This window comes from Pavona decussata, unplaced genomic scaffold, assembly GCF_977016875.1.
Source record: "Pavona decussata unplaced genomic scaffold, jaPavDecu1.1 SCAFFOLD_37, whole genome shotgun sequence".
In the NCBI taxonomy this organism is placed as follows: Eukaryota; Metazoa; Cnidaria; class Anthozoa; order Scleractinia; family Agariciidae; genus Pavona; species Pavona decussata.
Genome location: NW_028145459.1, coordinates 3,686,116 through 3,712,056, shown reverse-complemented (window position 1 = coordinate 3,712,056; position 25,941 = coordinate 3,686,116). Strand labels below are relative to the sequence as shown.

At 38.2% G+C, this 25,941-nt stretch overlaps 3 protein-coding genes and 1 long non-coding RNA gene across 6 annotated transcripts in view; 1 reads left to right on the top strand and 3 right to left on the bottom strand.

The window, feature by feature from the left end:
- The window catches only part of LOC146484107 (uncharacterized), a 4,266-nt gene extending 2,977 nt beyond the window's left edge, over nt 1-1,289 (bottom strand). Inside the window, exon 1 of the mRNA XM_085105431.1 lies at nt 109-1,289. Coding sequence (XP_084961557.1) covers nt 109-585 — 477 coding nt within the window. The 5' untranslated portion in view covers nt 586-1,289. The remainder of the gene's footprint in view (nt 1-108) is intronic.
- The window catches only part of LOC146484105 (uncharacterized), a 24,008-nt gene extending 4,331 nt beyond the window's left edge, over nt 1-19,677 (top strand). The window contains exon 2 of the long non-coding RNA XR_014863728.1: nt 18,399-19,677. This is a non-coding gene — a long non-coding RNA (uncharacterized LOC146484105). The remainder of the gene's footprint in view (nt 1-18,398) is intronic.
- Nucleotides 4,742-25,941, bottom strand: LOC146484104 (uncharacterized). Of its 3 annotated transcripts, none has more exons than XR_014863722.1 (4): nt 25,492-25,941; nt 22,508-23,042; nt 18,511-20,855; nt 4,742-5,391 (listed from the first exon to the last, which is right to left on the bottom strand). XR_014863722.1 is itself a non-coding variant. In XM_085105408.1 (3 exons), exons 2-3 carry the CDS (start codon nt 22,982-22,984, stop codon nt 19,806-19,808), a joined length of 1,527 nt encoding a protein of 508 aa, XP_084961534.1. In that variant the 5' UTR covers nt 22,985-23,042; nt 25,492-25,878; the 3' UTR covers nt 18,446-19,805. The 3 variants fall into 3 exon arrangements, 1 of the variants encoding a protein (XP_084961534.1); XR_014863723.1 differs by having other exon boundaries at nt 4,742-5,385; XM_085105408.1 differs by lacking the exon at nt 4,742-5,391 and having other exon boundaries at nt 18,446-20,855; nt 25,492-25,878.
- LOC146484106 (uncharacterized) lies at nt 6,029-7,923 on the bottom strand. The gene has a single exon (XM_085105429.1). It carries the CDS (start codon nt 7,220-7,222, stop codon nt 6,254-6,256), a length of 969 nt encoding a protein of 322 aa, XP_084961555.1. The 5' UTR covers nt 7,223-7,923; the 3' UTR covers nt 6,029-6,253.

Genomic DNA, 25,941 nt, shown 5'->3' with positions numbered 1-25,941 from the left:
AGCTAAATTGAAATTCATAGATGGGAGGTGGATTCATACCAAAAAATGAAATCATCCGTGCATGGGACAGGCATCAATATCAACCTCGAACATCACAGTATCACATACCTCACCCAATACTCTGGTTAGAAATCCTTTGATTTTTTCTTCTCTTTCTTCCTTGCTTTCTGACACATTGCAACAAAACAGTGGAATATGTAAATTGAGATGCTGAGTGCGATGAGACACCAGAATCGATCCCAGGGATAAAAATCCAAGGACACTAGCAGGGACAGCAGCATAAAGACAGGACACACTCCAGGCATACTGAGCTGGTACAGAATCCTTGGTTTTGTTGGGTCCATACACGTTAACCAACACATGAAGTGATGATGGCTTTGATCTCCCAGGATACAGTGCATTAGAGATGTTAAAATTGTTCTCAGACTTTGATAAGTTTTGGTATACTTGCTCATAAGTAAGACTGCATGAAGTTGAATTGGTGGAGTTGATGCACTTGTTGATGATATCAGGCTGAGCCTGGGAGTTATGTTGACCAAAACTCAGCACAATGGGAACGAAAATAAAGTAAACAACCACGTACATGTTGCAACTTTTTCCTGAATTAGCTGGTTAGAAATTTTTCCCAAGTAATGTATTATGGCTACAACAAAAATTTAAAACAATATGTTAGCATATTATTTTAGTGTAAAGAACACTAAATATTACACTAAAATGAACTATTCAATAATATTATTAAGTAATTCACGCTTTTATACCAAATTCAAACATGCCCTAGGCCACTTTTTGTATTTTGTATCATTCTGTTATTATTTCTTCCACCCGAAGTTGTACTTGTGCTTAGAATATTAATTTTGTCATATAATCTGCTTACATTAATTATACAAATAAATGCATCACTGCCATACTAGCTAACTCTCTTACACAAACAGCGAGTAAAATTATTGAGTAGAGTCTGACTTAAAGGTCGTGAAGAAATCTTGCTCGGTGTGAATTAAGCGGGGATCTTCTCCTCCAAAAAGCTCATCAGAGTTTGCTCAGGATCTCTTGAACCCCTTTGACCGGGCGGGAATACATATTATGACATAATATGCGATTAACACGGTCTTTATACTGGTGTAACATTTTAAGCGACTAACTTTCGTCGGTGTTTTAGTATATAGTTAATATACCTACCCGAAATTAAGCCAGTAGTTATCGGCTTAAAATGTCACAGTATTAATGTACCGACGGAAAATAAGCCAGTAGTTACTGGCCTAAAATGTCACAGTATGTAATAAATGTAAATATACATACGGAAAATAAGCCAGTAGTTTAAAACTGGCGTAAAATGTTGCAGTATGTAATGTAAGCGGATCCAAAATCAACCGTTAGTAATCGGCTTAAAATGTTGCAGTATGTAGTGTAAGCGGTTCCAAATTCGGCCGTAAGTTATCGGCAAATGTTACAGTATGTATAGCGGTTCCAAATTCGGCCGTTATAATTAGTTACTGGCCTAAAATGTTGCATTATATAATGTAAGCGGATCCAAAATCGGCCGTTAGTTACTGGCCTAAAATGTTGCAGTATGTAATGTAAGCGGTTCCAAATTCGGCCGTTAGTTATCGGCTTAAAATGTTGCAGTATGTAATGTAGCCGGTTCCAAATTTGGCCGTCAGTTACTCAGGCCTAAAATGTTGCAGTATGTAATGTAGCGGTTCCAAATTCGGCCGTTAGTTACTGGCCTAAAATGTTGCAGTATGTAATGTAAGCGGATCCAAAATCGGACGTTAGTCACTGGCCTAAAATGTTGCAGTATGTAATGTAAGCGGATCCAAAATTGGCCGTTAGTTACTGGCCTAAAATGTTGCAGTACAGTCGAACCTCCACTAACGGCCACCTCTCTATAACGGCCACTTTTTTTTTGTCCCGGCGGACAGTCCATACATTAGCTCTTGTTTAAACCTCTCCACAACGGCCACCTCTCTACAACGGCAACGGCCACTAAAGCGCGTCCCCAACTGCCAAAATAACCTCTCGACAACGGCCAGTATACAGTTCTTTTTCATGTGTAAAAACGAACCTTGCTCGTTTCGTCTTTCTGGTTAACATTTTGATTCAAAACATTATTTACGTTTTAGTGTTTTTTATTTATATATATTATTTAAGATTAGATTGTCATTATAGGCTACAGTAAGCATGAACTTGGCACAATGAACATGTTGTACTTCACGAAAAAAAGGTGTCATATTACACCCCACCTCCCCATAACGGCCACCACTCCACAACCGCCACTTTCTTCTGTCCCCAAGGTGGCCGTTGTGGAGAGGTTTAACTGTATGTAATGTAAGCGGATCCAAAATCGGCCGTTAGTTACTGGCATAAAATGTTGCAGTTAAGAATTGGTTCATGCTTAGCGTGCGTATATCGGGTTATGGATGCACGCGAGAAGTTTGGAGAGCACGAGAGAAGCTTTTTGGGTGCTCTCCAAACTTCATAAGTGCAGCCATAACTCAGTCGAGATACGTTTTTAGCTAAAAGTATGAACCAATTTTTTTTATAACATAGTGAAAATAAAGTAAAATTTTCGTGGAAAACAGGTTTTGTTCCTGATTAATTACAAAATTTCTAAATGTGCTATACAAAAACACAAAGATAAAAGTATTTGGTCATGTCGGTTTACAGTGTGAGTAATCTTAGCGTTTCATCAAACTTCGACAAGCTCTTATAAATATACATTACTTATGTTGTTGTCTCTCTGTAAAATGCTTTTTATAACGGACATAGTGCGCGCATGCTTAAGCTTCTCTGACTTGCACACGTCATCGGATGGACGCACGGCCGTGCGTATGTTGAGAAATATACCATGATAACGCCAATAGGAATAGGCCTTATCACGGTTTTCGACGCCATTTTGACGAGTAGGCCAACACGTCTGAAATAACAGTGTTTGTATGGAAATCCGATGTCAAATAATTTTCAAAAAACTTCGCATCTGAAAAATTCATGAATTGGAAACTTTTGGCACTAGGAAAACGATTTTAAGTAAAAGAATTTGAGGGATGTAGCTGTGCCAGAAAGCGTCCAGTCGTGTTTTGAACTTTCCATACATTTGTCTGTATAGCGACCAGCCGTGAACTGCTACTAAAAATAGTTCGCGGGAAAAAAATACAGGGAAATGTATGGAAAGTTCAAAACACGACTGGACGCTTTCTGGCACAGCTAGATCCCTCCAATTTTTTTCTTTAAATCCTTTCCCTAGTTCCAAAAGTTTCCAATTCACGAATTTTTCAGAAGCGACGTTTTATGAAAATTATTTGACATCGGATTCCCATACAAACACTGTTATTTCAGACGTGTTTGCCTACCCGTCAAAATGGCGTCGAAAACCGTGATAATTAACAATTAGATTATGAGCTCGAGATTTCTATCACGCATAGAAATCGAGAGCGAATAATCTAATTGTTTTAGTATAAATCTTCTAGTCGTGCAAAACTAAGCAAGTAAATTATCTATATCCTCGTCGCAGATGCTACGAAAACGCGACGAAGTGGCCGCCATTTTGTTGAAAATCGCTACTCACTATCTATCACAGATTAGTATAAATCTACTAGTGTTCTATCACGAATGCCGTTCTCTGATTGGCTACGCTACTCGCTATCTATTCTGTGATAGATAGTGAGTAGCGGTTTTCAACAAAATGGCGGCCGCTTCGTCGCGTTTTCGAGGTGTCTACGATGAGGAAATAGATAATTTACTTGTTTAGTTTTGAACGACTAGTAGATTTATACTAAAACAATTAGATTATTCGCTCTCGATTTCTATGCGTGATAGTTGATTCGGGCTTCGCCCTCATCAACTATCACGCGATAGAAATCTCGAGCTCATAATCTAATTGTTAAATAGATAGCGAGTAGCGTAGCCAATCAGAGAACGGCATTCGTGATAGAACACTAGTAGATTTATACTAAGGCCTATTAGATTAGGATGCACACGCGCTATGTTATTACTTAGAATCGTTAAAGCTTGCTTTTGAATGCTTCATTTTACTTCCCAAATTTTGTAAGTATATACCATTCCGGGACTGTCAACTCTCCCGGATAATCCGCGAGTCTCCAGATTTTGAACCGTATCTCCCGGTCTCCAGATTTATGTATGTAATCTCCAGATTTTGAGCCATGTCTCCTGGTCTCCAGATTTTTGTCTATAATCTCCCGGATAATTGACAAAGTTTGCTATTTGTCGTAGACTCGACTTTCTGACAAGAAAATCTGAAATGTGAAGCGTTGTTTCTGGTACTGTTTAATGTACGCCCCCCCATGAATTTGGCCTTGATGCGACGCCTCTGTACGGCGATTTGCCGGGGAAGTCATGTTCTCAATATTTGAAGACGTGTGAGGTTGACAGCCCTGGACAAGACCTCAAGATTCTGTGGATTTTTTATGAATAAGTTCATCAGAATCAGCTACGCCTCGTCCGTCCAGTGAAGATATACGATGGCGAGCCATTTGGATGCAAGAAATGCTAGGATATCAACTGGATGAGGTGGCAGCCTCTTTGAAGATGCCTTGAAGCTTTAAGCTTTGATCCGACGACGTTTATTGAAAAAGCTGTAAGCATAAGCTGAAAAAGGTATCTGTCCCTGAGGACCAAATTATGATAAACCAACTGCTTAATTAAATAAGGCTTATTAAGCAGCTTTAATGTGGTGTAATGTTTGTTATTACCTGTCTCCAGTCCACAACACAAGAAAAACAAAAGCTTCCATGGTTATATATTTGGCTTTATTACTTTTAGAGTGTAGCTGTTGAATACACTGAAAGTTTTCTCTGTATATTGCACTTCTACATACTGATACATGCAACTATATGATTTACTCTAGTAATGGTTCAACAACTAAGAATTAATTAAATTGAGATAAAGCTTACTATTATCATTATTTTCTACAGCAACATGCATTGCGAATTGTTTTATAAAAATTATTACAATGTACATGTTAACTCCTAGAACAACTGCAAAGTTATACTTAATATAAAATATGAGGGTCCAAAGAAAGTTGGGGGGTGGGATACAAATCCCATTTTCCAGCTCAAATTTTAGCTCTGATCCGTGTGAGCTTCGAACCAAAATTACACCCTGATCTCAAACCCAGTGCCCAAAATTTACAACGTTATAATGATGGAATCCAATTTTCCCACCAAAAAGGGCAAATCCCAGGTCCCATTTTACTTCACCTGTGATCAGGTGTCTTCTTCTTCTTCTTTTTTTTTTTTGATGAAAAAACAGAGGCTATGATCGCAGATTACATTTTACCCGTCCTTGAATATATGTCAACTAATAATTTCGTATCACATATATAAAAAATAATAAGCTGTCAAAACAAGTAGTGAAACTGAGAACAAAGAACTCAACCTCCGCATTAACATTGCCAAGTTTGAAACTGCCAAAATATTATTTACTTTTATTGCTTTAATAAGTCATTCAAAAATAATAATCATGATAGTTATTACAATAATACTGGTTTATAAACAAGTGACCAGAAATAGAACAAGATTTAAAAAAAACTGGATAAAAAAATCATAACTACAATAAAAAAATTATCAAGCTAAAAAATCTCTAACAGGCTAGGCCTCGATTGGAGCTGGAGTCAGAAGAATCTTCAGACCCAGTGCGAATCACAAACAGAAGCATAATACTTTCATTCAAAAAAATCAAGGTTGCCATGTTTTCTTAATCTCATGTAACTTTTGGGGATTGGGAATGAACTATGTGATTAATTAATTCTTCTGCTTGCAGTTCCTGTGGAGGAAGACTAAAGACTGCAAACAGGCTTCCTGAGCTTGCTGAGATAGCAGAAACGCTGAGAGAAAGGAAGCCTGCTGGAATAACTGAGAATTGCCAATGCCACCCCTAAGAACCTCGCTGACAAATTTGCTTGTCAACTGTCAAATTTTACCAATCAGCATGTACTGGAAGTAAAGTTAATCATGTAAACAAATAATACACATGAATTGGAGTGCGCTTGAAGCCTGCGAGTGCCATGTTTCTGTAGCTATAGAACTGCAAGGACATAATTTCCTCCAAGCATATAAGTATGAAACGCTTTCTGTTGTTCAGGCTTCAGTTCTACGCTAAATTTAAAATAACTTGCATAAATATTTGCAAGCCACATAAAGAACACAATGAGTATGAATGTGCTTTCCACAATTTTGTTTCTTTTCTGTATCGGAAATGGGCAAAGACATCGACAGATGAATAACGATATATCCACCAATTAGCACCGTTGTGTCCGAATTTCGGATGTGGGCATTTGTGATTTACTGAAAGATGTCTCTGCATATCTGCCATCTGAGGATGCCCCGTTAGCTTCCCTTGTCTCAGCATTTGTACCATTTGAGCACACCTGGGAAGCCTGTTTGCAGGCTAAGCAACTATGAGAATCCTGCTTTTTCCAGGAGATCCATGAGACAAAGGCACCAATAAAAATATACAACAAACTGGTTTTCAGCACCTCATCTGCTGTTTCATTGCTGCTGTGCGACTGCCCTGCAAAAACTATGATAACAACAAGAAACAAGACAGCCAAAAAACCAGCACCAAAAAACAAACGGGGCTGCCATAATTTATTATGGCTAGTGTCTTCTTTTTCTTTTTCAGTGAGTGTATGTAGATAGAGGTAAACTGCATACATGAAGGCAGCAAGTATAACAGAGGCTAATAGGGCAACAGTTAATCCCCATGTTGGATTAAGCATTATGCCTAACATCAGCCAGCAAAAATGATAACTTATCACAATTGTACTCGTTACCACAATGGGGAAAAAAAAGTAATTTTCCCCACACACGCAAATTGAAAGATCACTATCAAAACATTTCAGTATGTAAGGAAGGCTGAATATGTAAAGAATGATGAGGAAAAGAATTAAAGGGATATCAAAGGATTCCTTACGATTTTTCCAATGATGAATTGAAAAGACAAGAGCAAGAATTAACAATATGCCACCTAGCACAGACAACACATAACAAAGAATACATAAAGCCTTTAATATGTTTTCCTTTTTTCCTTCTTCCAGACTCTTCTTGGCTGCCATCTCTCCTTCTTGCAATAGGCTGTGTTTCTTTCTTGGTTTGACCTGGTTTTTCATTCCCACGAGACATCTACTTAAGACAGGGCTACTGACTAAAACAAAACCCAGGGAAAGCCATAAAACACAAATTCTGAGGTAAAGTCCTGCTGCATCCATGCTGGGCTCATGTCCCTCAGTTATACACTTTGCAGTGTTCAATTTTGGATCGCGAATCCCTGGACTCACAGCCAGGTCTTGCAGCTGCAAAGCAAAATTAAAGCAAACTCTCTTTTAACTTTTTCACCAAGTGGTAATCAGTGTAACCGTTTTAGAAAAATTATGCTGAATTCTCACCTTCTAAGATTTAAAACTGTAAATTATGTCTACGGCAACATGTACATGTACTTATTAATTGTTAAATTATATAGAGATATAGAGAATATCTTGGACCACAGGGAACACAGGCCATGACCAGACCACAGAATGGCGGCCAGAGATTACGCATGGAATTCTACCACAGGTTTTGGCAGAAATTGAAAAAACTGATGCGACAGTAAACTGGGAATTCCAATTATTAAGAAGTGCTGCTTATTTAGTTACAATCCTCGCAAAAAAAAAAAAAAAAAAAAAAAAAAAACGTGAAACATTTTAAATAGTCAGAGCTCATCCCATTTCCCCTTTTCAGTGTTGTTTCAACACTTTACAACAAAACATGTTCCATTCTAACAACAGTTACAATTAAACAACATTAAGTCAACATTGAGTGGGGGAGAGGGGTGTTTCTAAAATATTTAACCCAGATAATTTGTAGCTTTCTCAAAAACGCTTTAAAGAAAAGTATGAATGGGAGGGCTCCACTGAAAACCGCCTTGGCGAGTTCCGACCCTCTCATTAAATATTATTATTATTATTACAGCGTCTTTTTTTATAATTTATATTTACAAGATTCACCAAATTGATGCAAATCGACAAAACTGACTAAAACAACCCTTTAATTAATTAATAGGGCTGTCAACTTTCCCGGTTTATCCGGGAGTCTCCAGATTTTGAACCGTATCTCCCGGTTGACGGAGTTTGCTGTTTGTCATATACTCGACTTTCTGCAGACAAGAAAATTTGAAATGACGTTGACCGTTGTTTCTTGTACTGTTTAATGTACCCCCCCCCCCCCCCCTTAACTGAAACTGTGAATTTGGCCTTGATGCGACGCCTCTGTAAGGCACTTTGTTATTGCTGGCCGGGGAAGTCATATTCTCCATATTTGAAGACGTGTGAGGTAGACTTTCTCAAAGTCGCTCGCTCGCTCGCTCGCTTCTCGCTCTCGCTCCGCGCTCGCTCGCTCGCTCGAGCTCTGACGATCGCGCTTCGCGCTCTCTAAGCTCGACTTTTAAGCAAGTCTAAGGTGTGAGGTTGACAGCCCTGCTTTAACCCAAAATATCTGCAAAGAACAAATTCTCCTATCTTGTCCCCATACTTTCCTTGTAAAAGTACTGGGGAGAAGTTATTAAAATGTCAAGAAAATTGACCTTGTTGGTAACATAGTTAATTCTAATGACCTCAAGGGTTGAATAAGCATTGGATGATATTACTAGGAGAAATTTGATGCTGATCAGTGTTACTGTGTTTAGGGCTTTAATAACCGCTAAAAACACCTTAAAAAGTGTTAACCCTTGAAACCCTAACATATAACATCTAATTTATCCTTACGATGATATTATTTTATCAAGCCAGCCAGGGACTTAATTTATTATTGAAGCAAAGATGAAACGTCTTGATTTCGAAAGAAAGTCTCCCAACTATAAGTACCATAAAAAACATATACATGAACTAAGAGATCTAGAGAACAGTGAGGATAATTTGCATTTTGATGTCAGGGTTTAAAGTCTAAAGCCAGTGTTCCAGAAAAGAGAAATGGCCTGTACGGGGAGGCTCTGCCCGAAAGGGGTACCTTTTTCACGCTTCAGGTAAATTAAAGGGTAGGGATTTCATAAGTCGAAGTATATGAAAGGATAGGGAGATCTGTCATTTAGGTATTTAAAGGGCCTTTCATTAAGATTTGGAGAGAACTGATTGAACCAGCTATTATATTGACCCCTCAAAATTCTTCAATTACTCTCTGGCTTTGACAAGTTGTCTAAAACACTGGCTTAGCTAAATTGAAATGAGCTTCGGGTAGGACGTGTGTTTCCGAGCTCCGTCTCTCGACAGTGGAAAAATTTGTTTTTTTGTTTAATTAACGTTCTACTGGCAGGCTATGTCGATAAAAACTAGAAGTAAGAAAGGTGAGGAAGAAATAATGAGCGCTGGAGATTCTGCACGCTTGCTGGAAAAGTTGTCAAAGAAGCTGGATGACATGAACACAACTCAAGAAAGACGCCATGAAGAATTATGCAATAAGCTCGCAGGGTTGGAACAGAAAACGTCGACGTTGGCCACTGATTTGAAGGAACTTAAAGAGGGGCTTCAGTCGTTAGAGAATGATTTGGCAGACGTGAAGCAAGACGTCGAAACTAAAGCCGACACAGCACATGTTTTGGAGCTTGAAAACAGAATTATCGATCTGCAAAATAGGTCCCGTCGCAATAACATAGTTATCTGGAATGTGCCCGAAGGCAGTGAGAAGGATACTTTCTTGGTAGAACTTGTGAAGAGGAGTCTTTTAATTGATCACATGAAGCTGGAGGGTACTGAGAATATCGAAATTATGAGGGCTCACCGTACGCCGACGGCCATTAGAAGAGATGCATTGAAGCCGCGTCCTATACATGTTTATCTTTTGAAGTATACAGACAGACAATATATTTTAGCTAACGCGGCAAAATGTCTGAAGGAAAACCAGTATGATGGTTCGTCGCTCTATATTTCGGATGATGTTACCAAGGATGTTCGGGAGCAGCGACAGAAGCTGAAAGAGAAGCATTTAAAGAATCTTCGCCAAAGAGATGATGTGCAATTTGCATACGTGGCGTGGTCAGTTCCAGCTAAGATCCTGTACAAACTTAAAGATAATCCTGGTCTAAAGGCTGTTCAATGAAGAGACTTGACTGCCAGTTGCGTTAGTTGTATTCTTTCTTCTTACGTCGGAAGTCAGGAGCCGGTCTGGAGTAGCGTAGAGAGTGCTGATTCCAGAAAGTGTGAGATTTCTTGTTTGTTTTGTTATGTGTGTTTTTGTGTCTATTGTCCGAGGCAGTACTTATATCGTATTATTTAGCCGTAAGGGATCACATTATATCTTATATATTATATGTTATGTATTTTTCAGGATATATATTACTTTTTTTTCTTTATTTATATAAATGTTTAAGATGATGTCTTTAAATGTCAGAGTAGAATTTTAGCGTTATCAATTTTGCTTAGCCTTTTGTTTTGTGTTTGTGTGTGTGTTGCATGTGTCAAGTAATGCCTGTAATTAATCTTTTTTTCAAAATGCTATGTAACGGTGTAAATAAACAAATAAACAGAAAAAAAAATAAATAAATAAATTGAAATTCATGGATGGGAGGTGGATTCATACCAAAAAATGAAACCATCCATGCATGGGACAGGCATCAATATCAACCTCGAACATCACAGTATCACATACCTCACCCAATACTCTGGTTAGAAATCCTTTGATTTTTTCTTCTCTTTCTTCCTTGCTTTCTGACACATTGCAACAAAACAGTGGAATGTGTAAATTGAGATGCTGAGTGCGATGAGACACCAGAATCGATCCCAGGGATAAAAATCCAAGGACACTAGCTGGGACAGCAGCATAAAGACAGGACACACTCCAGGCATACTGAGCTGGTACAGAATCCTTGGTTTTGTTGGGTCCATACACGTTAACCAACACATGAAGTGATGCTGGCTTTGATCTCCCAGGATACAGTGCATTAGAGATGTTAAAATTGTTCTCAGACTTTGATAAGTTTTGGTATACTTGCTCGTAAGTAAGACTGCATGAAGTTGAGTTGGTGGAGTTGATGCACTTGTTGATGATATCAGGCTGAGCCTGGGAGTTATGTTGACCAAAACTCAGCACAATGGGAACGAAAATAAAGTAAACAACCACGTACATGTTGCAACTTTTTCCTGAATTAGCTGGTTAGAAATTTTTCCCAAGTAATGTATTATGGCTACAACAAAAATTTAAAACAATATGTTAGCATATTATTTTAGTGTAAAGAACACTAAATATTACACTAAAATGAACTATTCAATAATACTATTATGTAATTCACGCTTTTATACCAAATTCAAACATGCCCTAGGCCACTTTTTGTATTTTGTATCATTCTGTTATTATTTCTTCCACCCGAAGAAGTACTTGTGCTTAGAATATTAATTTTGTCATATAATCTGCTTACATTAATTATACAAATAAATGCATCACTGCCATACTAGCTAACTCTCTTACACAAACAGCGAGTAAAATTATTGAGTAGAGTCTGACTTAAAGGTCGTGAAGAAATCTTGCTCGGTGTGAATTAAGCGGGGATCTTCTCCTCCAAAAAGCTCATCAGAGTTTGCTCAGGATCTCTTGAACCCCTTTGACCGGGCGGGAATACATATTATGACATAATATGCGATTAACACGGTCTTTATACTGGTGTAACATTTTAAGCGACTAACTTTCGTCGGTGTTTTAGTATATAGTTAATATACCTACCCGAAATTAAGCCAGTAGTTATCGGCTTAAAATGTCACAGTATTAATGTACCGACGGAAAATAAGCCAGTAGTTACTGGCCTAAAATGTCACAGTATGTAATAAATGTTAATATACATACGGAAAATAAGCCAGTAGTTTAAAACTGGCCTAAAATGTTGCAGTATGTAATGTAAGCGGATCCAAAATCAGCCGTTAGTTATCGGCTTAAAATGTTGCAGTATGTAGTGTAAGCGGTTCCAAATTCGGCCGTTAGTTATCGGCAAATGTTGCAGTATGTATAGCGGTTCCAAATTCGGCCGTTAGTTATCGGCTTAAAATGTTGCAGTATGTAATGTAGCCGGTTCCAAATTTGGCCGTCAGTTACTCAGGCCTAAAATGTTGCAGTATGTAATGTAGCGGTTCCAAATTCGGCCGTTAGTTACTGGCCTAAAATGTTGCAGTATGTAATGTAAGCGGATCCAAAATCGGCCGTTAGTCACTGGCCTAAAATGTTGCAGTATGTAATGTAAGCGGATCCAAAATTGGCCGTTAGTTACTGGCCTAAAATGTTGCAGTACAGTCGAACCTCCACTAACGGCCACCTCTCTTTAACGGCCACTTTTTTTTGTCCCGGCGGACAGTCCATACATTAGCTCTCTACAACGGCAACGGCCACTAAAGCGCGTCCCCAACTCCCAAAATAACCTCTCGACAACGGCCAGTATACAGTTCTTTTTCATGTGTAAAAACCTTTTTCTATAAACTGATGCAGTATTCGACATTTGTCTTCGGAAAATTACGTTTCTGTATCCATTTTAATGATATACGTGTTTTAATTGTGTGCCATTTATATGCTGCAGTAAGCATAAATTGTCTAGAATAATATAGCGAATGTTGCGAACCTTGCTCGTTTCGTCTTTCTGGTTAACATTTTGATTCAAAACATTATTTACGTTTTATTGTGTTTTTTATCTATATATATTAGTTAAGATTAGATTGTCATTATAGGCTACAGTAAGCATGAACTTGGCACAATGAACATGTTGTACTTCACGAAAGAAAGGTGTCATATTACACCCCTACCTCCCCATAACGGCCACCTCTCCACAACGGCCACTTTCTTTTGTCCCTAAGGTGGCCGTTGTGGAGAGGTTTAACTGTATGTAATGTAAGCGGATCCAAAATCGGCCGTTAGTTAACTGGCCTTAAATTTTGGCAGTATGTAATGTAGCGGATCCAAAATCGGCCGTTAGTTACTGGCCTAAAATGTTGCAGTTAAGAATTGGTTCATGCTTAGCGTGCGTATATCGAGTTATGGATGCACGCGAGAAGTTTGGAGAGCACGAGAGAAGCTTCTTGGGTGCTCTCCAAACTTCATAAGTGCAGCCATAACTCAGTCGAGATACGTTTAGCTAAAAGTATGAACCAATTTTTTTTATAACATAGTAAAAATAAAGTAAAATTTTCGTGGAAAACAGGTTTTGTTCCTGATTAATTACAAAATTTCTAAATGTGCTATACAAAAACACAAAGATAAAAGTATTGGGTCATGTCGGTTTACAGTGTGTGTAATCCTTGCGTTTCATTAAACTTCGATAAGCTTTTATTGCGTTCGACAAAGAACGCATTCCTAATCCAGGCGAAATCGAGATTTTTCGACTGCGTATTCATCGACACCAGTTTGGCCCCCCCGAAGAATATTATGCAGGGGCGAATGACGTCATTTCCATCAACCATGTGCTTTGTTTCTAGCGGGAGTCCTCGCGGGTAGAGTTTCATGTATTCCCTCGCGTGTTGGTGTGCGTCCTTCTTGAGTTTGATCTTCTCTTCGCGTTTGGTGTGCTTTCTCTTCGAATTATGGACTGTGCTTCCTTGCTGTGTGGACTGTTATCAGATAAGTTGCGTTGTTTACGTTTGAAGTTAGAGTTACTGGCATTTGGAATCTTGCGAAAGCTTATCGATGTTCAGTTCCTTCGTTTCAGCGGGAGTCGAGTTTCACGTTCTTGCAGCGCATTTGGTGTGCTTCCTTAGGATGGTTTCGCTGTTTAAGTTAGAAAGAAGACTTGCGGATCAGATTTAGATTTATCAACGCCTTCACGAAGTGTGTACGACTGCGAAGACACAGGAATAAGTTCGGCATAGTTTTGTTTACCCGTTTCACTACAAGAAACCAACGCTGCCTTGCGCTGACTAAATCAAGAGACAAGTTGCGTAGTTTCAGCAGTTTCAGTTTCGGAGATTTGTAGCTCGGCAAATAATTTACCTACCGAGTTTGTAAATCGGCAAATGGCCATGATTGGTGATCACCAAAGCAAAAAGTTGCCGAGTTGTGAAGGCAGCGTTGGTTTCTTGTAGTGAAACGGCCACAGTTCGGTTCCGTTTTACGGGGAGCAACTCTGCGAGACAGCCAACTTTGTTTGCGTTTTTAATATTGTTGGAGCGATGTGCGGACGTGTACGCTCAAGCTGGAAAGTGTCCGCTCTTCAAGCGTTTTCTCGGTTCCTTGCCGATTACAACCGAAAATATTGTGCGTTTTTAATCAAGGAAATGCTGTTTTCGAAGATTTGATTCAAAAGATGGAAGCATAATTGTGTGCGGCGTACTGGTTAAGCGATGTTAAATTCGATGGCGCGTGTTTCCATTTTCAGCTTGTGAAACAGCGGCCGAAAAAGTCGCAATATTTTAGTTTCGCTTCCTTCACTGTTAAAACTGGGTTAAGTGAACAAGTTATCCACCTGAGTTATCTAGTCATCTGTCAGTGGAAGGCACGGTTACAATCTGAATCAGTTGATAGAAAATGAAGAAGACGGGAAATTGCCTTTTGAGATGATCTCAATAATATTTATGCAAATTTGTAACGCTACGAAGATTTATCGCGCCGACTTTCAATGTCTCCTCAAAGGCAATGGCAATTTAACGGGCACGTTGACGTTTTCGCGGTTCCTTGCCGAATTCTACCGTAATTGTTGTGCGTTTTTAAATAAGAAAATGCTTTTTTCGAAGTTTTCATTCAAAAGATTCAAAAACAATCAAGTATAATCTCGCGTTGCGTACTGCTTGCGTAGCAAATATATTTTTATATTTTATTCTCTCATTTAGTATATTTAGCTATTTATTTATTGATTTATTTTTTATTTCTTATATAATTATCTATCTTTTGGCTCCTTTTCCTCTATTATTAAAAGGCAGATTAACGTGAAGCTCAACTCCCGCTAGAAACGAAGGAAATGAACATATCGATATGCTTTCGCAAGATTCCAAATGCCAAACAACGCATCTTACCTGATAACAGTCCACACAGCAAGGAAGCACAGTCCAGAATTCGACAAGCAAGCACACCAAACGTGAAGAGAAGGTCAAACTCGACAAGCAAGCCACCAAATATATATTATATTATAAACACTGGGTTATGGATTGATAACATTTTTTGCAATTTTAATAAACATGTGAAAAATATCTGTCACTTAATGTAATTTTCTTTTCCCAAATGGTCGAACGCATCTCGCTAATCTCTGATTATTACTAGTAAATATACATTACTTGTGTTGTTGTCTCTCTGTAAAATGCTTTTTATAACGGACATAGTGCGGGCACTATCAGACTTGCACACGTCATCGGATGGACGCACGGCCGTGCGTATGTTGAGAAATGTACCATGATAACGCCAATAGGAATTAGATTAGGATGCACGCGCGCTATGTTGTTACTTAGAATGGTTAAAGCTTGCTTTTGAATGCTTCAATTTTACTTCCCAAATTTTGTAAGTATATCCCATTGTCACAAGACCTCAAGATTCTGTGGATTTTTTTATGAATAAGTTCATCAAAATCAGCTACGCCTCGTCCGTCCAGTGAAGATATACGATGGCGAGCCATTTGGATGCAAGAAATGCTGGGATATCAACTGGATGAGGTGGCAGCCTCTTTGAAGATGCCTTTAAGCTTCAAGCTTTGATCCGACAACGTTTATTGAAAAAGCTGTAAACATAAGCTGAAAAAGGTATCTGTCCCTGAGGACCAAATAATGATAAACCAAATGCTTAATTAAATAAGGCTAGCAGCTTCAGGGCCGTACATAGCGCGGGGGCAGAGGGGGCAGCTGTCCCCGCCAGAAAAACTCAATTTGTTTCTAACATCACACTGATCACAAGAAGATCGACTAATTGACTGAAAAAATATTCCGTCGATGTGAATTTCAAATAATTATTTTACGATATTTATATCGTTTGAGGCAAAAGCCAGTACCGGTGTTCTTATGAAAATAACGATTTTGTCAGTTTGGGCTGCCGGCTATTGTTTAGAATTTTGTGTGTAAATAAAGACTGACATAATCTCGTACCCCGATCTCAGTCGTCGGTTCGGGAATGTCGAAATGTGTGGGAGATCTGGGTACGAGATTAAGACTGACAAGCCTACGCCACTTTCTGGCGCGTGTTTTAGCCTTTTTAAGGTGGCTGAACACAGTTTGCGCGATTTACAGATTCTGTAAGTGATGTTATTAAGCGCGCGCTAGGGTTGTGGTACGCAAATACGGCGGTCGATAAAGTGATCCCTCAATTTCACATGAAATGGATAATAAAGTTAAGTTTTGATCCTAAATAACTAAGTTTCTCGTTTCTGGACTCTTTTTCTTTTCTTTCCGAACAAAAAAAAAACATTTGCCAAGACCTTGCGCATGCTTTTCATCTTTGCCATGAAACCCAAATAAAGCCACGCATGCGCATTTGACCAAAAAATTGCGACTGGTTGTTTTCGTGGAAATGAACCGTTTTCTAAAGAACCGCTCATTAGAATTCTCTGAAATTTGGCATGAAAATAGTTCCCTGAAAGCGTAACTCGCTTACAAAGTGAAACCTAAATCTAACAGAGGGTATCTTCACAAAACATTAAAATGCAAAATCAATATTTTTAGGAGATCTCTCTGTCAAAATTACATGAAAATAGTGCAACTGTGTCAGTGTTTTGTGAGTTGTTCTGGATACAAAAAATGGAAAAAATCTAATGAGTTCATTTTCTAAAAATAAAGGAAACCTACTATTTATGGACGTTTAATATTTCGCTGCGTTGCCATGGAAACGGCACTTAGCTCAACAAGACTTACGAAAATACATTTTTTCTTAGTTGGTCTTACACCATATCAATTTTGAGCGTCCAGAAATACATAGTTTGCAAATAACGTCTTCTAACACCTGTACACTAAAAAACTGTATTCAGCCACCTTAAATCTAGCTTATACAAGTATGTTTTTTTTTTTCAGAGATAAATTGGTTTTAAAAGCCTGCGCTGCTCGCAAGTATTTGTAGCGGGTTTGGATTTAACCATCATATGTTCATCATCCGACAGGTCATTTGCGCCTAATAATTTTTGTGTTTCTTCTTTTGAATTCTCTTTGTTTTGAATATGACCTCTTATTCCGTGTGTTCAACGACGGTGTTTTTATGCCGCATGGGGCATTTCAGCTGGGTTTGGCTTGTCTCTTTTTTAAGTGCTTGATAGTTTTAAGTGCCTTTCTTGTTGAGATTTGTGTAATGTTAGGACAGAAATTAATCATTGCTTGTATCATGCAATGAGCTTCATTCTGTAATTGTTGCAATGCCGGGCCCGGTTATTAGTGTTTGTCACAAGGAGTTGTGTTTCTTGGCACGGCTATTTGTTTTTTTTTGGTTCACTAGTAATCGTTGTATTGTGTTATAGAGCTATGCAACGTGCCACAGTTATACTGAAAAGGCTTGAATTGTATTTAAATAACGACTGTGTTTTTGCAAATGTTTCGCTCCATTGATATAGTGCGTTTGGATTGTGGAAGCTCAGTGATTTTCTTCCTTTGTTTACAGCAGTGCATCGACTGTGTTTTAAAATGAGAGACAATATTTGCTTCAAGCTAAACAAGACGTTAACTCCATAAAAAGTCATGACAATTTAAAACAAAAAGCATCGGTGTGTTTTTTTTTTCTCTAAACGTCGTAGAGGCAACTTTCTGTGTAGGAGTGAAAGCAAAATTAATGTCCAACTAGAAACCCTGTCTGCATACGGTAGACCCCTGTGAGGGGTGTGCGGAGTTTGCCCCCACAGACAAAAAATCCTAGGTCCGGCCCTGAGCTTTAATGTGGAGTAATGTTTGTTATTACCTGTCTCCAGACCACCACACAAGCAAAACAAAAGCTTCCATGGTTATATATTTGGCTTTATTACTTTTAGAGTGTAGCTGTTGAAGACACTGAAAGTTTTCTCTGTATATTGCACTTCTACATACTGATACATGCAACTATATGATTTACTCTAGTAATGATTAAACAACTAAGAATTAATTAAATTGATATAAAGCTTACTATTATCATTATTTTCTACGGCAACATGTATTGCGAATTATTTTATAAAAATTATTACAATGTACATGTTAACTCCTAAAACAACTGCAAAGTTATACTTAATATAAAATATGAGGGTCCAAAGAAAGTGGGGGGGGGGGGGGGGGGATACAAATCCCATTTTCCAGCTCAAATTTTAGCTCTGATCCTTGTGAGCTTCTAACCAAAATTACACCCTGATCTCAAACCCAGTGCCCAAAATTTACAATGTTATAATGATGGAATCCAATTTTCCCAGCAAAAAGGGCAAATTAATCCCAGGTCCCATTTAGCTTCACCTGTGATCAGGTGTCTTCTTCTCCTTCTCCTTCTTCTTTTTTTTTTGATGAAGGAATGGAGGCTTAATGATCGCAGGTTACATTTTACCCCTCCTTAAATATATGTCAACTTATAATTTCCTATCAAATATATAAAAAAATAATAAGCTGTCAAAGCAAGTAGTGAGACTGAGAACAAAAAACTCAACCTCCGCATTATCATTGCCAAGTTTGAGTGAAAATGAAACTGCCAAAATATTATTTACTTTTTTTGCTTTAATAAGTCATTCAAAAATAATAATCATGATAGTTATTACAATAATGCTGGTTTATAAACAAGTGACCAGAAATAAAACAACATTTGAAAAAAGTGGATAAAAAAATCATAACTACAATAAAAAAATTATCAAGCTAAAAAATCTCTAACAGGCTAGGCCTACAATTGGAGCTGGAGTCAGAAGAATCTTGACAGACCCAGTGTGAATCACAAACAGAACCATAATACTTTCATTGAAAAAAATCAAGGTTGCCATGTTTTCTTAATCTCATGTAACTTTAGGGGATTGGGAATGAACTATGTGATTAATTAATTCTTCTGCTTGCAGTTTCTGTGGAGGAAGACTAAAGACTGCAAACAGGCTTCCTGAGCTTGCTCAGATAGCAGAAACGCTGAGAGAAAGGAAGCCTGTAGGAATAACTGAGAATCGCCAATGCCATCGCTAACAAATTTGCTTGTCAACTGTCAAATTTTACCAATCAGCAGGTACTGGAAGTAAAGTTAATCATGTAAACAAATAATACACATGAATTGGAGTGCGCTTGAAGCCTGTGAGTGCCATGTCGCACTTAACAACTCTGACTTAAAAAATTATGTTCATCATTGAAAGCCAAAATCGGAAACTCCAAAGGATTTTATACTGGAGATACTGCAAGCTATATCTTGGAAATTGCAGTATGACAATTCTTGGAAATCAATTTTGTCTGAAAATTTGATTAAACCTTCAAAAAGGAGAGGATTGAAGGTGTCATTTTATTGCAAGTACTCAGGCAAGCAGGAATAGTTGCAGCCAGAAATTCCAGCCTGTTAGAGAGACTCTGCAAATCCTGTGCCATGAAGCTGATTATAAAATAATCAATAACAGCAATCTTGACATGTGAAGGATTTGTAGACATGATAAATGGCCTAAATCAAAAGTTTGAATGTCGGTACAACGAACTGAAGGCATTCATAATAAATTCTATACAAAAGTTCGAAAATCAAACTTTTCCCATATTTCTGTAGCTATAGAACTGCAAGGACATAATTTCCTCCAAGCATATAAGTATGAAACGCTTTCTGTTGTTCAGGCTTCAGTTCTACGCTAAATTTAAAATAACTTGCATAAATATTTGCAAGCCACATAAAGAACACATTGAGTATGAATGTGCTTTCCACAATTTTGTTTCTTTTCTGTATCGGAAATGGGCAAAGACATCGACAGATGAATAACGATATATCCACCAATTAGCACCGTTGTGTCCGAATTTCGGATGTGGGCATTGGTGATTTACTGAAAGATGTCTCTGCATATCTGCCATCTGAGGATGCCCCGTTAGCTTCCCTTGTCTCAGCATTTGTACCATTTGAGCACACCTGGGAAGCCTGTTTGCAGGCTAAGCAACTATGAGAATCCTGCTTCTTCCAGGAGATCCATGAGACAAAGGCACCAATGAAATACAACAAACTGGTTTTCAGCACCTCATCTGCTGTTTCATTGCTGCTGTACGACTGCCCTGCAAAAACTATGATAACAACAAGAAACAAGACAGCCAAAAAACCAGCACCAAAAAACAAACGGGGCTGCCATAATTTATCATGGCTAGTGTCTTCTTTTTCTTTTTCAGTGAGTGTATGTAGATAGAGGTAAACTGCATACATGAAGGCAGCAAGTATAACAGAGGCTAATAGGGCAACAGTTAATCCCCATGTTGGATTAAGCATTATGCCTAACATCAGCCAGCAAAAATGATAACTTATCACAATTGTACTCATTACCACAATGGGGAAAAAAAAGTAATTTTCCCCACACACGCAAATTGAAAGATCACTATCAAAACATTTCAGGATGTAAGGAAGGCTGAATATGTAAAGAATGATGAGGAAAAGAATTAAAGGGATATCAAAGGATTCCTTAAGATTTTTCCAATGATGAATTGAAAAGACAAGAGCGAGAATTAACAATATGCCACCTAGCACAGACAAGACATAACAAAGAATACATAAAGCCTTTAATATGTTTTCCTTTTTTCCTTCTTCCAGACTCTTCTTGGCTGCCATCTCTCCTTCTTGCAATAGGCTGTGTTTCTTTCTTGGTTTGACCTCGTTTTTCATTCCCACAAGACATCTACTTAAGAGAGGGCTACTGACAAAAACAAAACCCAAGGAAAGCCATAAAACACAAATTCTGAGGTAAAGTCCTGCTGCATCCATGCTGGGCTCATGTCCCTCAGTTATACACTTTGCAGTGTTCAATTTTGGATCGCGAATCCCTGGACTCACAGCCAGGTCTTGCAGCTGCAAAGCAAAATTAAAGCAAACTCTCTTTTAACTTTTTCACCAAGTGGTAATCAGTGTAACAGTTTTAGAAAAATTATGCTGAATTCTCACCTTCTAAGATTTAAAACTTAAATTATGTCTACGGCAACATGTACATATACTTAATTGTTAAATATAGAGCAAATCTTGGACCACAGGGAACACAGGCCATGACCAGACCACAGAATGGCGGCCAGAGATTACGCATGGAATTCTACCACAGGTTTTGGCAGAAAATTGAAAAAACTGATGTGACAGTAAACTGGGAATTCTAATTATTAAGGAGTGCTGCTCATTTAGTTACAATCCTTGCAAAAAAACCATGAAACATTAATTTTTCAATAGTCAGAGCTCATCCCACTTCCCCTTTTCAGTGTTGTTTCAGCTACAAAACATGTTCCATTCTAGCAATAGTTACAATTATGGTACTTATAGTTGGGAGACTTTCTTTCAAAATCAAGACGTTTCATCTTTGCTCCAATAATAAATGAAATCCCTGGCTGGCTTGATAAAATACCCCGGTTAAATTATCCGGGAGTCTCCAGATTTTGACCCGTATCTCCCGGTTGACGGAGTTTCCTGTTTGCTATAGACTCGACTTTGTGACAAGAAAATTTGAAATGTTGACCGTTGTTTCTGGTACTGTTTAATGTACATTGTACGTTGCCCCCCCCCCCCCCCAACTGAAACTGTGAATTTGGCCTTGATGCGAGGCCTCTGTAAGGCGCTTTGTTATTGCTGGCCGGGGAAGTCATATTCTCCATATTTGAAGACGTGTGAGGTTGACAGCCCTGCTTTAACCCAAAATATCTGCAAAGAACAAATTCTCCTATCTTGTCCCCATACTTTCCTTGTAAAAGTACTGGGGAGAAGTCATTAAAATGTCAAGAAAATTGACCTTGTTGGTATCATAGTTAATTCTAATGACGTCAAGGGTTGAATAAACATTGCACGATATTACTAGGAGAAATTTGATGCTGATCACTGTTACTGTGTTTAGGGCTTTAATAACCCCTAAAAACACCTTAAAAAGTGTTAACCCTTGAAACCCTAACATATAACAGCTAATTTATCCTCACCATATTATTATTTTATCAAGCCAGCCAGGGACTTAATTTATTATTGGAGCAAAGATGAAACTTCTTGATTTTGAAAGGAAGTCTCCCAACTATAAGTACCATTAAAAACATGTACATGAACTAAGAGATCTAGAGAACAGTGATGATAATTTGTATTTTGATGTCAGAGTTTAAAGTCTAAAGCCTGAGTGTTCCAGAAAAGAGAAATGGCCTATACGGGGAGGCTCTGTCCGAAAGGGGTACCTTTTTCACGCTTCAGGTACATGAAAGGGTAGGAATTTCATAAGTCGAAGTATATGAAAGGATAGGGAGATCTGTCATTTAGGTATTTAAAGGGCCTTTCATTAAGATTTGGAGAGAACTGATTGAACCAGCTATTATATTGACCCCTCAAAATTCTTCAATTACTCTCTGGCTTTGACAAGTTGTCTAGAACACTGGTTTAGCTAAATTGAAATCCATAGATGGGAGGTGGATTCATACCAAAAAATGAAATCATCCATGCATGGGACAGGCATCAATATCAACCTCGAACATCACAGCATCACATACCTCACCCAATACTCTGGTTAGAAATCCTTTGATTTTTTCTTCCCTTTCTTCCTTGTTTTCTGACACATTGCAACAAAACAGTGGAATATGTAAATCGAGATGCTGAGTGCGATGAGACACCAGAATTGATCCCAGGGATAAAAATCCAAGGACACTAGCGGGGACAGCAGCATAAAGACAGGACACACTCCAGGCATACTGAGCTGGTACAGAATCCTTGGTTTTATTGGGTCCATACACGTTAACCAACACATGAAGTGATGACGCCTTTGATCTCCCAGGATACAGTGCATGAGAGATGTTAAAATTGTTCTCAGACTTTGATAAGTTTTGGTATACTTGCTCATAAGTAAGACTGCAGAAAGTTGTGTTGGTGGAGTTGATGCACTTGTTGATGATATCAGGCTGAGCCTGGGAGTTATGTTGACCAAAACTCAGCACAATGGGAACGAAAATAAAGTAAACAACCACGTACATGTTTCAACTTTTTCGTGACTTAGCTGGTTGGAAGTTTTTCCCAAGTGATGTATTATGGCTACAACAAAAATTTAAAACAATATGTTAGCATATTATTTTAGTGTAAAGAACACTGAAATATTACACTAAAATAAACTATTCAATCAAAAAGACTTCAGCGGTTGGTGCTTTCAAGAGCAATAATTATTAAGTAATTCACACTTTTATACCAAATTCAAACATGCCCCAGGCCACTTGCCTTATCTTGTATCATTCCATTATTATTTCTTCCACCTGAAGATGAAAACTAGTACTTGCAGTGCTTAGAATATTCTGTGAATAGTCTTTGATAACAAGGATCCAGATTGTTTTCTGTTTTTTGTACTTATTGCAAAAGATTTTCACACAGCCCCATACGTTAATTTTAAATGCATCACTGCCATACTAGCTAAAGGCCTCTTCATATGATCCCGGTTACCGGGATGGCTCGGTAAGCGGGATGAATTTTGCAGTCCGTTCATATGGGAAATTTCATCCCGGTTACCGAGATGAAAAGTGGTCAACGCGGTCAATCGAGTGTGACATTTACCGAACAAGCCCGGCAAGAATTTTTTCATTTTTATCGGTTCTAAAAACCTCAAAAGTATTATATCTTTATCTCGATCGCAATCTACTACGAAAAGGAATTATTTTGAACTAGAACATCTCAGAAATGAGCCGTAATAATCAAATATATCCGTTCTAAGACGCGAATGTTTGGTTATAGACTTCATCCTGGTAACCGGGATACCGTGTTCATATGAGAAAATTTTCGTCCCGGACTCCCGAGATCTTGTTCGCTGAAACCGAGATTTCGGTAACTGGGCTGGCCCGCCTTCTCATATGAACACATCGAATCTTTTACCAAAGAAATAGGAATGAGGCGAGATCTCGGTAAGCGAGCTAGCCCGGTCAACCGGGATCATATGAAGAGGCCCTAACTCTCTTACACAAACAGCGAGTACTCAATAATTATTATTGAGTAGAGTCTGACTTAAAGGCCGTGCAGAAATCTTGCTCGCAGTGTCTAAAAAGTCTAAAAAGGTCATCAGAGCTTGCTCAGGATCTCTTGAACCCCTTTGTCAGGGCTGTTGATCTTGTAATATGTTATATTAAATATGAATGGGAAATAAAGGCTTGTAACTTTGATATATACAGCTATTTCAATTAACGTTGTTAAAGACATCTTCAAATAGGCTGCCACCTCATCGCAGACATCCATTTTTGATATCTTAGCTAATATTTAATTATTTCATCCAAATGGCTCGCCATCGATCGTATATCCTCACTGGACGGACAACGCAAGGCATAGCTGATTTTGATGAACTTATTCATAAAAAAAAAATCCACAGAATCTTGACGCCTTGTCTTAGAGCTTTATATATACTTTGATTCGACATTGATTAAAATAGCTGTATACAACACATAGTAACAAGGTTTAAAGTGCTACTATGACGAAATTCGTGTCTTTCAAATCTACGCCATTTGAAAACATAAACAAGTAGTCTGTACGACAAGAAGAATGCTGTTTACTATTTTCAAATATCTCTTTTTGTTCCAGAGATATTCCAGTTTTTAAAATATGCAAATTAGCCAAGTGATGACGTCATAATATCAACCAAATTTTAATCAAATATTATGAAAAAAGATATCTCAGCCAATGTGTATCAGAAATGCTTGATTCTTTGCAGTGACATTGTTCTAGGTGCGCTCCACAATATGAGCTTATCAATTTTGTTACCATGGCAACATACTGGGTTCCAGTCCTCCCTGATACTTAAGGCTTTGCTGGCCGCAGTTGGCGTTCTGTTTTGATATTTGCCAATGGGGCCCTATCTGCATAATCCAGCAAGCGTATAAATATGTTAGGTCGAGTTCGTGGCCTTGTTAAATGTTTTTCAAGCTGAAAATCACTAAAATATTGAAATCAGGTTGGAGGGGACTCGAAAAGAGTTAGTTGCCATGGGAACCGAATTTTTTATAGCTGTAGGTGTATTGCCTTTAGAACTATTAGCCTACCAGGTTTCAATGGTCTCTGATGTAAATTGACTGAGATAGCTCTATTTATATGCTTGATGTTATATTGAGTTGATACTATGACGTCATCAGTCCTCTCATTTACATATTTTACACATTTTTCAAAGTTAAATATCTCCGGAACCAATGCAGATATTTAGAAACGGTAAACGGGGTTTTTAATCTTTCCTAGAATTCTATGTGATAAAACTTAAAATTCAAGAGGTAAAAATTTGATCACAGTAGCACTTTAAGTAAACTGTCACTATTCTGCACCTTCACTTCGGTGAATAATTCAAATTGTTAAATGTAAGACTTAAGACTCTTATCAGAGAACCGACACGAGGTGTACAACGTTTTGTCAAACGACTGCCTTTGAAAGCTCAAGAATCGAGTGAAAGTTATATAATTTCATTAGGCTTAAGTTTAAGCTTCGGCCGTGAAGCTGGACAAGGAAACTATACAGACCGTACCTTGAAGAGAAGAAATCTCCAGGAATCCTTTCTTCTTTTGATCGAATTTTTGAGAATATGCCAATGTTTATGGCAACGCGTATCCAGCGCACTGTGAGTTAGTTAGAAAATTGCATATCACTGGTCAGAAAGAGAGGGGTCAAGGCCAATGGTCAAACCTGCAGCTGAAATGCCAGATTCCACGAAAAAAAGGAAGCGAAATTCACTTCCTGTTGCATTGTTTCCTCCAGCATCTGCCCGAGAAAAAAATATTCTGCACCGTTTTCAAAATTAACCATAGCGGCAATGGACGAGTAGATGCAAGCAATCGATCATATAAAAATGCTTCTTTTTTCCGTAAAACACGAGATTTTTTGGAGTCCGCCATTTTGACCTTGAAGACAGCTCAAGTCGAGAGCAGGGGAGGGAAGGGAAGGCTGCAAACCCATGGAGGGGATGGTAGAGTACAGT

Bases quoted from the DNA above. Each gene is read 5' to 3' on its own strand.
- LOC146484106 (XM_085105429.1), bottom strand. From the start codon at position 7,222: ATGGATGCAGCAGGACTTTACCTCAGAATTTGTGTTTTATGGCTTTCC.
- LOC146484104 (XM_085105408.1), bottom strand. From the start codon at position 22,984: ATGTACGTGGTTGTTTACTTTATTTTCGTTCCCATTGTGCTGAGTTTT. The intron at 20,856-22,507 runs GTATGTGATGCT...TTTGCTTTGCAG, and splicing joins TAACCAGAGTATTGGGTGAG to CTGCAAGACCTGGCTGTGAG.